Genomic DNA, 14,383 nt, shown 5'->3' on the forward strand with positions numbered 1-14,383 from the left:
AAAGGGGAGCCTGAAAGGAAACTTCAGAGGGTGCCAAGTGTGGGGAACAAGCTGCCTGCGTAAGTGGCAGATGTGATTTTGATTTTAAATTTGGATAGGTACATGGATGGGTAGAGGAGCAGATTGATGGGACTAGGCAGTGTATATGGTTCGACATGGACTAGATGGGCTGTTTAATTGCTGTTAGTTTTCTATGACTAAACTGGCATCATGCCACCAAGACAGAATACGAGGTGTTGCTCTTCCTACCTGAGAGTGGCCTCATCATGGCAGCAAAGGCAGACATGGATCACCATTTTATTACACTAAAACTGTCTTTAGAGGTAAATGAGAGGATATTATCCAGATTCTTCTCAGATTTGTATAAACAGTGTACCACCATGCCCTCTCAGTAATCACAGTAAAGCTAGTATCACAGCAACTGGTGTCAGTGTTCATATAACACTGAGGGTTGAAGATGCTGCCACCTGGGAGACTGGAATTACTGGTACTCGCTGACAGTTCAAAGATCGATATGGAAGAGTATATATGCACATAAATCTATTCAACAGTTGTTACTTCCTCCTGCCATCAGATTTCTGAACAATCATGAACACGACCTTTTTTTGGAATTATTTATTTTCGTAATTTATAGTAAGTTTTAATTCTATATACTGCTGCTGAAAAGCAACAAATTTCATATCATACAAGTCAGTGCTAATAAATCTGATTCTGATTAATTATCAGGCCATTCTTTATTGCATTGAGTTCACAGGGAGACGTAATACATACAACAGAACAGAATTAAACGTCCAATAGTAATATTTCACACTGTATCTTGTGTCATGTACAATCACATCAAATGAAGTTCTGGAAACCGTCTGAAAGAAAAGAAATGTTGCACATGTCAGATGCTTCCTTTTTACTTAATTGACCTCAAATATTGAACAAAGTTGGCAATAAATACAGGAAATTAGTCAAAATGAAGTGATCCAGTTTTTAAGAACCTTAAAGGCTCGTGTTTGTGATTAATGAGGCAACTTGCATTTGTGATTGTCTCCTGACCAAGGGTCTCGGCCCGAAATGTCGACAGTGCTTCTCCCTATAGATGCTGCCTTGCCTTCTGTGTTCTACCAGCATTTTGTGTGTGTTATTTGAATTTCCAGCATCTGCAGATTTCCTTGTGTATTTGTGATTAATGCAGCGAAGTGCCCCAGGCACTTTGTAAGAGAAAGAAAACATGCAACAATGAGGAAATATTAAGTGTCAAAAGGTTGGCAGATAAAGCAGATTTAGAAATGTCTTTGGAGAGAAGCAGGGACTTAGAAAGTTGAAGACAGCTGGTATTTTATTCACAGTCTGGCCTATACTTATTTTTAAAAAGGGGCATGGTGGAATAGATTTGGAAGTAGAATCCAGGGGCTCTGATTGAATCTGTTGTGCATGATCATGTTTTCCTCAATAACATTACAAATTAAAGTTCCAAGGAACTTCAAATATACTCAGATTTCAATGAAAATAACTAAATATTGCTTCACAACAAAGTGGGCAAAATGCCATTCTACTTAGTACAGAGAGAGCTTATTACCAGTTGAGCATCATTGCTTAACAATGGGCTATTATTGTTAACTCTAATGATGGCAGAATGATAGCCAGTTATTCAACAGGAAAGAATAGTTTATATTAGCTCCCTAGCATTCTGAGCCAACATCTGGTAGGACTATTACAATATTCCTTAATATTTAATATGGAAGTAATATATTCAATCTGCTCAGAACCAGCTTCAATCTTCAAATAGCTGCCTTGTGCAACCAGCACTGGTTTCCAAATGCTGAAATAATTACATGTAAACTTAAAGATCCAAGTACAAATCCAATGAAGAAATAACTACAAGTGAAGATTTTGTAGGTCAGACCAATATGTCCGGCAAATGTAAATAACCATCAGCTAAACTGCAATGATCCTCCAAGAGGACCACAACCTTGTCATAGGTTTGTGTGCTTCAATGACCCAAAGAGCTATGTTGGCTGGAGTAAGGGCTTTATGCTCTGGCTCTTGGTAGGGTCGCACATGCCAAACACATCAAAGGGTAGAGGCCAGACTAAGAGTGCTCCACCGGTCCTCCACCTTTGAGGGTTCAGCTCAGGGCTAACAACCCTGACTGATAGAAAAAATTGTTACATAAACAGCAATGAAGAATCCTACATCTTAGTGCGACGGTATTCCTGAGTCTCCACCTGGGATTTGTATGACTGACAATAGTGAAAACAAGAGGAAGCTACTGACATGATGAAGCAAGCCCAGAACACTGCCAGAGATGGAGGACCTTCATTGTTGCACTAAGTGCTAGTGGCAGTAAAACAAAAACTGCACTGGTACTGAATGATCAGGATATAGGCAGAATTACAAAATCCAATTATGCGCCCTAAATGGATTCATAAGCAACTCATTTCAATTTATTGTTTGCACTTATTGAAAACTAGACACACTGCTTGATTATGAAAGCTTCCACTTACAAAACTATGTTTTGGATTTAGTGCATTAATAGCTATCAATCAAGAAGGTAACTGTCCAGGATGACAATGATACACTAGTCTACTAAAGGTGGTAATAGGGCAGGGGGTGGGGATCACTTTCCCATTATTTGAATGCAAGTGGGTGAATGGCAAAATGAGAAATCAATATCAGAGCTAATGTTTTTCAAAAGACATTTCATTAAATTGGACAAATTATTAATGAAGTTAGCTAGCTAATGAAGGTTGATTTACTAATAATCACCACTCAAGATAAACAAGTTAAAAATGAGGAATGGCTCACAGTACATGTTCTCAACTATTACATTTTTTTTTAAATCAAGACAGTGCAGAATAGGCATTTGAGCCACACCTCCCAGCAAGTTCTGATTTAACCCTAGTCTAATCATGGAACATTTTACATTAACTAATTAACTTATTAACTAGTATGTCTATGGACTGAGGAGGAAAACCACGCAAGCATGGGGAGCATGTACAAACTCCTTACATTCAGTGGCGGGAATTGAACCCAGGTCACTGGCACTGTAAAGCTTAGTGCTAACCACTACACCACCATGCTGCTCCATTTTCATGTAGTCTTGAAAACTTTCTCAACAAGTAGCCAATAATATTTTTAAAGAGGGAAGAACCAACTGTAGGAGGAACTCAATGATTCAGGCAGCATCTGTGGAAATGTTAATCTTCACTCTAATTTCCACAAACATGGCCTAAACTCCTCTAGCAGTTTTTTTTTTATTTGAGTACCGCAGTCCCATCTCCAAGATTTTGCTTTAAACAAAGTGTTTGTCTGACTGCATCATGAAAAATTCAACTGTCAGGAATGCTCCAGCTTTGTGCATTTGGGAATTTATTCCTTTAACTGGAAGTTTATGAAGAACGTTGAATCCCTGTATCAATTAAAAATGATTTAATAATTAAACACATCCTTTGCCTCAATAATCTTACAGCTAATATGCATTCATATTTCAGATGTCCTTGTATAATTGTAACTTAGTGTTATGTGTTATCTGAAGACTTATTAAACACCTTATGACATTTTGATTAATTTATAATGCAAGTATAATTTATAATAGCAAATACCTTAATGTAAGTTTTTGCAATTATAAAGTAGCTCCAGTTAATTTTCTGGTGGTCAATCCAGCATGATCCTATTCTTTTAAAAAAGATTCAGTAAATCCACTTAAATCAGTTTATCATTGTTTGAATCACACAAATATTCGAAACTCACCCATGTATATTGTTATAATTTGTCTATACCTATCTCCTCTGGGGTAGGAATTCCAAGTTCAGTTAACGTGGGCCTGAGTTCTTGAATGACATAAGGATAGATCTCTTTGTGAGGTCCGGCTTTATCCTGAAAAATTAAGAGGTGTCAGTATTATGCCTAGCCACAATGTAATTTGTTTCAAGAAACCCAGTTACAGTAACAATTCAATAATCTGATTTCAAAATGTCTGGAATTCCCAAAGGTTTAAAATCTAGCTCACTCATGCATTCTGGAATGCAAGTAGTAATGAGGCTGGAGCCATTTATAAGACAACAGGAATCAATGAGGTTTGTGGCTTGATCTGGGGTTCCAAGTGCTTGCATGTTTCTGCTGGCTTTGACAAACGAACATAGTGCTGAAATTTAACAGGTTTCCTGCTGCTTTTAACTTGCTTCAAACCTCAGGGTTTTACTGAAAAATTAACTTTAAAAAAAGTAAAACAAAAATACACTGGGGAATCTGGCACATTTGGGACTTTTATGCCAGAGCATTGGAGTTTTACTGGTAGAGTAAGCTGCCAGCAGTATTTTCATGGTCTTACATAGCTACAGATTAAGACACGAGAGAGCAGTTTTTTTCAATTTAAGGCTACAATTCAACAACTTCACGCTGAAGATAAGTTTTGTTCTAATTTACATCAAAGTCACTCAACTCCTGTCAAACAGTTGCCTCAGATGAAAAGCAAAAAAAAATCCAAGTGTTTAAAATCATACAGGCACCCTCATTTTTCTTCTGGAGAAGGCTTAATTAAAGCCTCTATCCGTCTTTTGTGAGTGTGTTAATTTCTGAGTTACCGGTCGGTTTTGTCAGCAAACACAGTAGGCTCTACACAAATACAAATTAAAATGAGCCAATCTATTTTTGGTGGGTGTTCAAGGAAAGACATCAGAATTTCTATTCTTGTAATGCTGACGTGCAACTAGGCTGCAAGTGTCTATCCATATGATTTGACTCGATCGTTCTGAGTATGCAGTAATTATGGCAAGGCAACGTTACCTACCAATCCTTGAGGGTATTAAGAATCAAATGTACAGTACAAAGTTGCAGGTTCAAATTGGCACAATAGGAGAGCTGTTCCCATGGAGATTGTTAATTGTCATTACGATGGTCTGAAGTGGAAATAATATGAACACTGAAAATGCTCAGATCAGGCCACAGCCGTATTAAGTAAAATGGAGTTAATATTTCAGTTCTGTCACACGGAGAGAAAAGAAGCTACAATTGCAGGAAGGTTTGGGATGGGTCTGATAGATAGAACCAAAGTAATCATAGGGTAAGCTGTATACAAGATCACCTGGTCCATAAGTGGGAGCAGTTTGAGGGTGAGGACATGGTCCAAAGAATGTAACTACAAAAAGGTATATCTGGCAGGTCAGGCCAGGAATGTCCCCACTTCCAGAATGAGGGAGGAAAACCAAGATGAGCCAATATTGCAGTTGAACAACTGACATAGAGAAATCAAGCTGCACAAAATAGTCTGGAGAGCTGCAATATGCCCAGATAGATGAGGTGCTGTTCCTCAAACCTGCACTGTGCCTTACAATAGTGTAGGATGCCAGAAAGGTCAGAGTGGAAGTGGGATGACAAATTAAAGTGGCAGATAACAGGAAGCTCAATGTTACCCCTCCTGACCCTTGCAGATGCTTTGCAAAATGGTGACCCAACTGGTACTTGATTTCTATAATAGAACCCAGATTCTTTGTTTTTGGTTTAGATACAACATGGTAACAGGCCCTACCAACTCAACTAGCCTACTCCACCCAATTACACCCATGTGACCAATTAACCTACAAACCTGTATGTCTTTGGGATGTGGGAAGAAACTGAAGCACTCGGAGGAAACCCACATGGTCACAGGGAGAACATACAAACTTACAGACAGTGGCAGGAATTGAATTCGGGATGCTGGCACTGCAGTGTTACGCCATTACACTACCGTGCCACAGTAGATTAGAGTAGAAATGCAAGTGAATGGCTCTTCACCTAGATCACTGAATTGTGAGATAGGAAGAGTGTGAAAGAACAAATAACTTTCCCTGGCATTTCAAGGGAAAGTGTCGTAAGAGAGGTAGTTGACAGGTTTGCATTTGACCTTGCATTGACAACAGTTCTGGTTACTGGCCGTAAAATAAAGACTTCACCCCAAGTGCAGTTAATGCCTTTAGGAATTCTGCCTTAATGCCATGCTGTAGTGCAGATTGGAACAGGGTGTAGCAATCAACATTAGCACTGTTGTGGCTATCAATTTAGCAGATAATACTGTATTTAAAGTGGGTAAACTACACCTCTTACCCACTTATCAGCATTCTACAAGCTTTCAATCTCATGTTTGCAAAGTAAGCACCACCAAGTGAAATGCTGTTGTACTGACCTTCACTGCTTCTAGAATACGGATTGCACTAGCTAGATCGTTTAATCTACGGCATGCTCTCAAGGCTGCGTCAAGAATTTTGGGTTCAGGTACCAGATCGTATCCAATGAGGGTGTTCATTCCTGAAAACAAAATAGACATTCCTTAGAGATTTATCAGTATAATTTCTTTTTGAAAGGCAGGTTTTCAGTTATTGTACATGTAATACAATGCCAACACAGAATGAATGGAAAGGAGGGACAAAAGCTGCATACTTAAATTGAAGATTGCTAAGTTTAACTTCTGGGTTGTTACCCAAAATATCAGTCCAGGACTGACAAGAAGATAAGCAGAACTTGATTAAAAATCCCTGTGTAAAATTCCCAAGCATGGTCCACAAAGCAACTGGGAGAGCACGCCAATTTTGGATCTCTTGCGAAGAAAATCAAAGCAGATGTACATCAAAGATACTCTGCATATTATATATATTGCATCTGGGATCAACAGTCATCTATCCAATTTGGCTAGAAGCAGTAATGTAGTTTACATCATGTAGTCACATCTGACCCATTAAATGTCACATTCTCACTTATCCCAGATCCTCCTACATGGTTACAACCCTAACCAGGTAAACCTCGTACCCATTTAATAGATGTAGATAAATGCCCATCATCCACAAAGTACACCCACCACCTGCTCTTGATTAGCATTATTCCAATTTGGAAAGGTTTTTAAACAAGATGGAAAATTGCATGGTAACTAGGAACTGCATTTTGCAACCATTACCCTATTTTAACACAGGCAGGCATCATTTCACAGAAGTTAAATGATAAGTTGATTAGGTGAGAAAGACAACAGTTCTAAATCCATTCAAACTGGGAATAATCTCAACTTTCCAAACAATATATGCTAGTTCATTGCTAGTATATGCTAGTTAGTTGCTATTCATCTCACCAGACAAGCCCATTACTGCAATTCCAGTTCATCTACCCACTGTGGCAAATCAGACAAAAATGGTGCACAGCATCCAATCCACTTCCACAATTCATTCACAGCTTTTTTCCAATGGATTTTTATCTCAGACCAGCCAGTTCTATAATACAGTTTAAATGCATTTTTTCATTGAGTAATTTACATTTCTAGGCTAAAACTACACCTGTTAAGATTTCCTTATGAAAGGGCCAACAACTTTCTTTTGTTGCCCAAAGAGAATAAAGCTTATATGTAGTCATGTGGAAATGATACCTTTTGGAACACAACAGAAAATTTTTTTGTATTGTCTAAACAACGATTCTCATTGCCATTCTGACAGTCCTTGGAGGAAAAAGTTGTGCAGCAGTGGATTAAGGAGGATTGAAAGTAACATTTTAAAATATCATATTCTTCTACAAAATGTTACGAAAAGCTTGAGAGAAAGATAGAGAAATGCAAAACAAATGTACAGATATACTGGTCAAGATTGTGCCTGCGTACAATGCTCCCTTGGTTGACATCTTCTGGATAGACAACAAAACTGTTTGTTTCACTTCTTTTACAGCTATTTTTCTTCTTAAATGTGTTCCTGGAACTGTTAGAGCCTGTGTTTTACAGTTTGGGGATCAATTGAGTGATACTTTGCTGTAGCCAAAAATCCGGGAAGTGAGTGTGAGTTCTAGACAAACCCTCAAAGAAAATAAACTGGCAAGAAAGGATGCAGCTGCTGAATTGACTCCCTTTTGGTGATTGAAGTTTCCATTAATTAACGATTAAAGTGATGAGGAAAATCAGAACATCGAGGCATATGTGGAAGGTGAGTGAGGGTTCAGTGCTGATTACCTGCCTCTTGTTTGCTAATGGAGTCCCCCACCACCAGAAATGGGGCCTGTGTGGCCTATCACTGTACCCAGAGGGTAGGACTCATACACAATGAGTCATATCTCTCTTTCAATTACGTAGGAGGATGTTACCAAAGTCCTGCATTTATGGATTTGGACTATTTCAGTCTTAAGTTTTTTAAATATTGTGGTCCATTCAATCTCTTTTTTTTAATGCAGAAGGAGAGGGGGTTTAGGAACTGATGTTCTCATTGCTTTTTTGTGCAGAGGTGCTGGGTTTGCTGTTTCTCTTTGAACTGACTTCCATGGTTTTCTTTGTTTAGTGGATATCTGGAGAAGATGACTCTCAGTAGTATTTTGCATATGTACTTTGATAATAAATGAACTTTTGAACTGTCTTTTTTTATGAGAGTTCAAGTATATGAGGTTGTTCCAACTATGGCACTACTACACATTTTTGTTTGGAACAAGTCCTTGCAACAAAGTTTAACTTGAGTATACAGAGGTTGTTGCCAGTGATGCAAGCCAAGAGTAAGAAACCACAGAGCAATACAAAAACTCCATTCACTCACTTTCCCTCAGATTAAAGACCGAGCATTCACATGTAGTTGATTATTTTTTAAACCATGGAAAAGTGCAAACTACATGTACAAAGAGATGAAATGCAACACATTAAACCAGGTTCAAATGATAATGGCAGTATCCAAGCAAACACCAAACAAATAGAAAAGTAAGCTTTTGTCATTCCAAGTTTTGATTTGTCCTAAGCAGGAGATATAGCCTGTAGCCCATAAAACAAACATGGGTCAGAATAGTTTAAAAGCCATTTGACCGGTCGAGCTACCAAAGTTATTACTCCAACTATAAAATGGGAGATAAATTAAGACATATAACATGTAAATATAGTTTACTTTACAATCATGATTAGCTTTTCCCCTTGTATTTGCAGTTGTCTTCTTTTGACATTGGATGTCTTTTTGTATCAATTCTATTGCATTTTTTGTTCTACTGTGAATGCCTACAAGAATTTGAATCTCAGAGTTAAATGTGTAGATAATAATATTTTTTAAATAATAAATTTATTCTGAACTTTAAATGTTGGATTAATTGGCTTCTTACCTACTTGTCTCAACCTTAACTGCAACGGCCTGCATTATGTTTGGATGTCATACTTCAAAGCCAATTCCTCAACTTCAAAAGTGACTCACTTCTGCTCTGAATTTTAAGTACAAAGACCTGGAGAGTGATTTCATATGGTATGGGTGTTTTGTTGCACAATGTCTATCATCCAGTTAAAACAGAACAATGGAAAGGAGATCAAATGAGAATCAACTCTGATGTACTGATGTAATACGCACACATACAGCCCAACAAACTAACATATAGCCTGAACAGTGATATTATCAAAACAAGCTCTCTCCCACTCTCTACCTGCCACCTCCATCCATCTTGGTCTCACCTTATTTCACACACCAGGAGGCATCCCCATTAACAACCTTGGCATGAACACATTGGACTTAAGCAAAACAACAGGAAATTAAATGAGTATCAGAAGAAAACACCCAAACATGACGTAATTGGGGAAAAAAATGAAAACAACTTCTATCACCTTCACAAGACAATACTGAAGTTACGACTTTTTACGAGAAGACCATATACTTTCAATGGGGGCTTAGTATGCATAAATATGATTCACTTTCATCATAATTTATCTTCCAATCTTTTGAGCTGTGGCAAGGAAAGTTCAAATGTTTGATGGCAGTCATGGGCCGTCAAGTTGAAAAATTCTCCCAGGGTCAGTGGTAAGTCTAGCCTCTAAACGATTTTCATTTTACCTTTCCTGAGTTCCCAGTCGTCAATGTCAGGCTTATTGAAGTATGTCACCCAACGGGCATCGAACTCTTCATCAGTCTCCTGTTTCCCATGTGAATACCATCGTGAAGCAAGAACAGCTGTTAAAGAAACAAAGTCTTAAAAAACTTTCCTTCAACTACAAAAAATCCCTACTGAACACATCAGCCAGGCCATGTAGCTCTCATCCCCAATTCAAGTGGCAAAGTAATAAAACACACAAGTCAGAATTCACCCTGCTATATCACAAGGCAGTCATTGTTTATTAAATATTGAAAGAAACTGTTGAGAAAAGCTCCACAGAATTTAATTTCCGTAACTATTATTTACCTATATTGTGCAAAGTGAAAAATTGGTCACACTGAATAAAATCACCACCTGTATTGGAATTAGTGGGTGAGAAAGATCAGCAGTAGGCTAATAAAATTACAGTTCGCATCAATTGTCAAATAGTTGCATGATCTCAAAAATCAATCTCGATGGGGGGGGAACCGTCCAAGTTGTTAAAATGCAAGATTATTCTTTAAGTGTATGTTTTAAAGGTGGGATACACCTGGGTTCTGCCTTGAAGAAAACCTTAATATTTTTCAATTTAAATTGCTGAGCCGTAATTAACCTTCTGCACAAGTCATTGGGGAAAGATGTGAAAAGCCTTTTGCAAAGGATTCTGTTTCCCCAGTATCAAAATGGACAAGTTCAAAGATTTGATGTATATTAGGATGGAGGTCTGAGATTTTATTTTTAAAATCCCCTTCTGTTTCAGTAAGCTGTTTCTGAGAGTGCATGAGTCAGCATTGGTTAAATATGACCATAAGGTTACATTTCACATTGTCATAAGATCAGAGGCAAGCAATAGAATCTAACAATTGAGTGAACACTAGCACATCATAATCAGCATCGAGCAGCAGCATGCTGTAAAATTACGATCTAGGGAAATGGTAAAAATTAAATATAGTCAGTCCCTGGGTTACAAGCTTCTATAACTGAGAATCGACCATAAGCTGATTTAGCCACCTATTGGTAATGTCTAATTTCTATAGCTGCCCATATTGTATTTCTTGCTGTAATTCTTTATTTAATGATTAATACCACTCATAATTAAACTAGTGGAATACATACAGCATCATACGAAACATTTTATTGTGATTACTAGCATGCAAAATGCTTCAATAGTGGATGGAAGAGTTTGTGCGCAGTCAGCTTTTTACAAGCCAGATTATTCACAACCTTAGATGCTCAGTATGCACAGCAGTAAACTACAAAAATCTTCAGTGATTAGGAAAATAGTGATCAAATTCTTGTATTCATTTTCATATCTGTATCAATACAACCTGACTGCCCACCAGTTTAATCTGATTTGTTGGGGGTGGAGGAGGGGGGAAAGAATTAGGAGTGCAACAATGAAATAGAACCTTATTAAGTACCAACTTGGCATTCATGCTTTCAGTGAATGAACTTTTTAATTTTCTGATTCAGAGCTTTTATATATAAAAAAAAGTGGAAATGTGACCTTTGAAATTAACTATAAAAGTAGATCAATGCCTTTTTAAACATAATATTCCATTTAATGAAAGGTGATCATTTAGCAATAAGGAAACATTAATCATTGACAGAGCCAGGCCCAAGCAGTTTCCCAGAACTAAAAAATTTCAACTCTCGACTTCCTTAAACGTATCAAATGACAGCTGAAGAGCTTACCACAGAACAAATCTCTACATGTAACCAATTCAAAGGGGTAAATGATTTGCCAATTAATACTTTGCAGGAAGCTGAATCATATATAAAAAAAAACTATTCAACTACTGTTTCACAACTTGTACACAGCCATCGTGGGCCAAGCAAATGGATAGCGGAAATTTAAAAATTTCTACTTGGGACTATTAAGAGCATGAGGAACAGCCATTATACTTAACTGTTGATCCAATTTCACTAACTGTGTATCAATTTTCTTTTCATGTATTATACTGATTATATAGCATAGTCTAACGATGAACAAAACAAAATGTCCAGATCATAAGTTCTGGTGATAATACTCCATCGCATTCAATCTGACCAATTTGCCTAAACGCTCCGAGAATGCTAACTCCCTTTGAGTTACACTAAAACGTTAGAAAAACAACTGTTTGTGTGCTCTGAACCTCAACTCAGGTCACACCACCAAGTTTTCAAAAATAATGCATTAATAGTTACATACTTGACTCTGCAGACATTTCATCTAATCTATCATTATCTACAGATAAGTTACTTTCTATTCACATTGGTTTAACAAGGCACAGACGCATAAATTTTAATTAACCAAAACATTATAAGCACTTTAATACAGCATGCTTTCCAATTTCAGGTGCAAACAGAACCATTCTTTCATGGCAAAAAAATCACTAAGGATATGCTTTTAAATATGTGAATAGCAAGTGTTTATTCAGATCTATGGAAATGAATGGACAAAGGCTACCTGACCCTTCAAGCCTGTTTTGCGATCTACTATCAGTTGATAGGGATCTGGGGAGAGGGCAAGAACGGGGTACTGATTGTGTATGATCAGCCATGATCACAGTGAATGGCGGTGCTGGCTGGAAGGGCTGAATGGCCTACTCCTGCACCTACTGTCTATTGATCTGAATGTAACTTCACTTCCCTTCTACATGCAGTATGTCTTTATCCACCTCCATTTTAAAAACGAAAGTTTGCTTCCAAATGGCTCAGCAGTCTAGATGGACTGAAGGGCCTGTTTCTGCACTGTACTTTTCTATAACTATACCCTTTGAAAAAGTTTCAGACAGCTCAAAACTTTTACCTCGTTTATCCTAAATTGATAACCCCTACATCCCTATTATCCCACAACTAGGAAATGTTAAGATTTTTTAAAAATGGGATGCCCATAATTTTGAAACACCCAAGTATATTCAACCAGAGCCTTTTTAATAATTTAAACAGTAATTTAATATCTGGGAATATCAGAGGCGTAAAGCCTCTAATAACTGACCTTGAAATAGCCTTCCACCAGATGCAGAGAATTGTGGTAGTGTGGGATCTACAACTTAGATTTCCTAACAAAAACTAAAAAGATAATGATTTTCAAAACCCTAGTATCAGTCAACCCACTAGTTCTATAAAAAGGATGCAGAGCCGTTTTACAATGAACTGATTAATGTGCATTAAGATATAAAAGGATGACGATGAACTTTTCCCAACCTTTCACTACATAATTGATCAGCAAAAAAAATCAAAAGTTCACAGCCCATCGTCCTAAAGTGTACAAATGCGGCATTGTGACTAAATATGCCACGGTAATGGTGGTTTTCTTGGATTTCTACTCTGCATTCTTTTACACCCACTAGCAGCCAAATCATTAAAAAGGCATGCAGTAGTAAGAGGGTCTTGCGGGATAACGGGAAGTGGAACACAACAAATGTAAGAAAATAAATTTCGAGTGAGGTGGTCGGATGGATAGGTGACCAGATAGCACGGAGGGGGTGAAGGTAACCGCAGCGAGGAGAAGGTACATAAATATATACAATGACTTTGTCTGTGGGGGGAGATGGGCTTGAAGATATCCTGGTGAAGAGAACAAGCGGAAGGTGACAGCAATGATGTTGGAGACGGAAGAAACGGAAAGTGACAGTGCGGGTGGGGGAGGGAGGAATGATTGCAAAAGAAGTGGAGAAATAAAGTGTTTGAAAGGTGAATAGGGAGCAGGCTGAAAACAAGTAAGGTCTGTTGCAGAATGAATCAGAGCCTGCCGCATCAAAGGGGAACATCACCAGGCCCGAAGCCTTCCTTTCCTACTGACGGGTCATTGCAAGGACACGGGCTCATAAGGGGATTACGGCCGGCGGCGGTAGCCCGGAATTGGAGGGAACGAGGAGGGTGGATGCCGCGATCGGAGCTGAATAGCCGCACACTCATCGCCCCGCAGCCGGTCACCCGCCCGCCATTCCGCCCACGAGAGGGGTCGCGGCGCCATGGCCGCCACCGCGGCCACATGGTCTCACCCGCCGGCTGCACCGCCTCGGCCTGGCCCACCGGCCTCCTTGGCGCCCGCGCTGCCCTCCGCCAAGCGGATAAGCCGCTGCCGCCGCACCTCAACGCCGCTCGGAACATCGCTGCTCACCGGCCTGACCTCGGGGAGGGGAAGAGAAAGTGCCGCTGCCACCCGACTAACGAGCCTTGGACTCTCCGCCCCTGCGCATGACGTCACCCCAACTACACGCACACTCACCGGACGCATGCGCATCAGACACTTCCCGACGATCTGGGCACTTGCTGTTCCTGAGGGTGGGCGCGAGACGTGTGACAGATCCAACCGTTCGCCGAGGGCGGAAAATTAACTCAGACGCATGCGCACGAAGGATGGTGCGCCAATTTAAGCACATGCGCAGCACCCGATTGTGACTAGCCGGGAGATGGTCACGCCATATTTAAAGCTGGCAAGTTCTTCACTACCCTGTTCAAAGTCAATGTCCTATCAGAATCAGATTCATTGCTGTTTTGCGGTAGGAGTGCAGTATAAAGACATCAAATTACAAAAAAGTATAAAATATATATCTTTTGAATGACCACTGATTGACTTAAAACATTAACTCCCCTC

The 14,383-nt window shown here is 39.0% G+C and overlaps 1 protein-coding gene across 3 annotated transcripts; it reads right to left on the minus strand.

The window, feature by feature from the left end:
• Positions 1-715: 715 nt before the first annotated feature.
• Positions 716-13,992, minus strand: LOC132379057 (cytochrome c oxidase subunit 5A, mitochondrial-like). Of its 3 annotated transcripts, none has more exons than XM_059946556.1 (5): positions 13,788-13,992; positions 9,780-9,896; positions 6,152-6,273; positions 3,771-3,867; positions 716-860 (listed from the first exon to the last, which is right to left on the minus strand). In XM_059946556.1, exons 1-5 carry the CDS (start codon positions 13,894-13,896, stop codon positions 838-840), a joined length of 468 nt encoding a protein of 155 aa, XP_059802539.1. In that variant the 5' UTR covers positions 13,897-13,992; the 3' UTR covers positions 716-837. The 3 variants fall into 3 exon arrangements, with proteins under 3 accessions (XP_059802539.1, XP_059802540.1, XP_059802541.1); XM_059946557.1 differs by having other exon boundaries at positions 3,742-3,867; positions 13,788-13,989; XM_059946558.1 differs by having other exon boundaries at positions 789-3,666; positions 13,788-13,991.
• Positions 13,993-14,383: the final 391 nt, after the last annotated feature.

The sequence above is a fragment of the Hypanus sabinus genome, chromosome 21 (assembly GCF_030144855.1).
Source record: "Hypanus sabinus isolate sHypSab1 chromosome 21, sHypSab1.hap1, whole genome shotgun sequence".
Taxonomy (NCBI): Eukaryota; Metazoa; Chordata; class Chondrichthyes; order Myliobatiformes; family Dasyatidae; genus Hypanus; species Hypanus sabinus.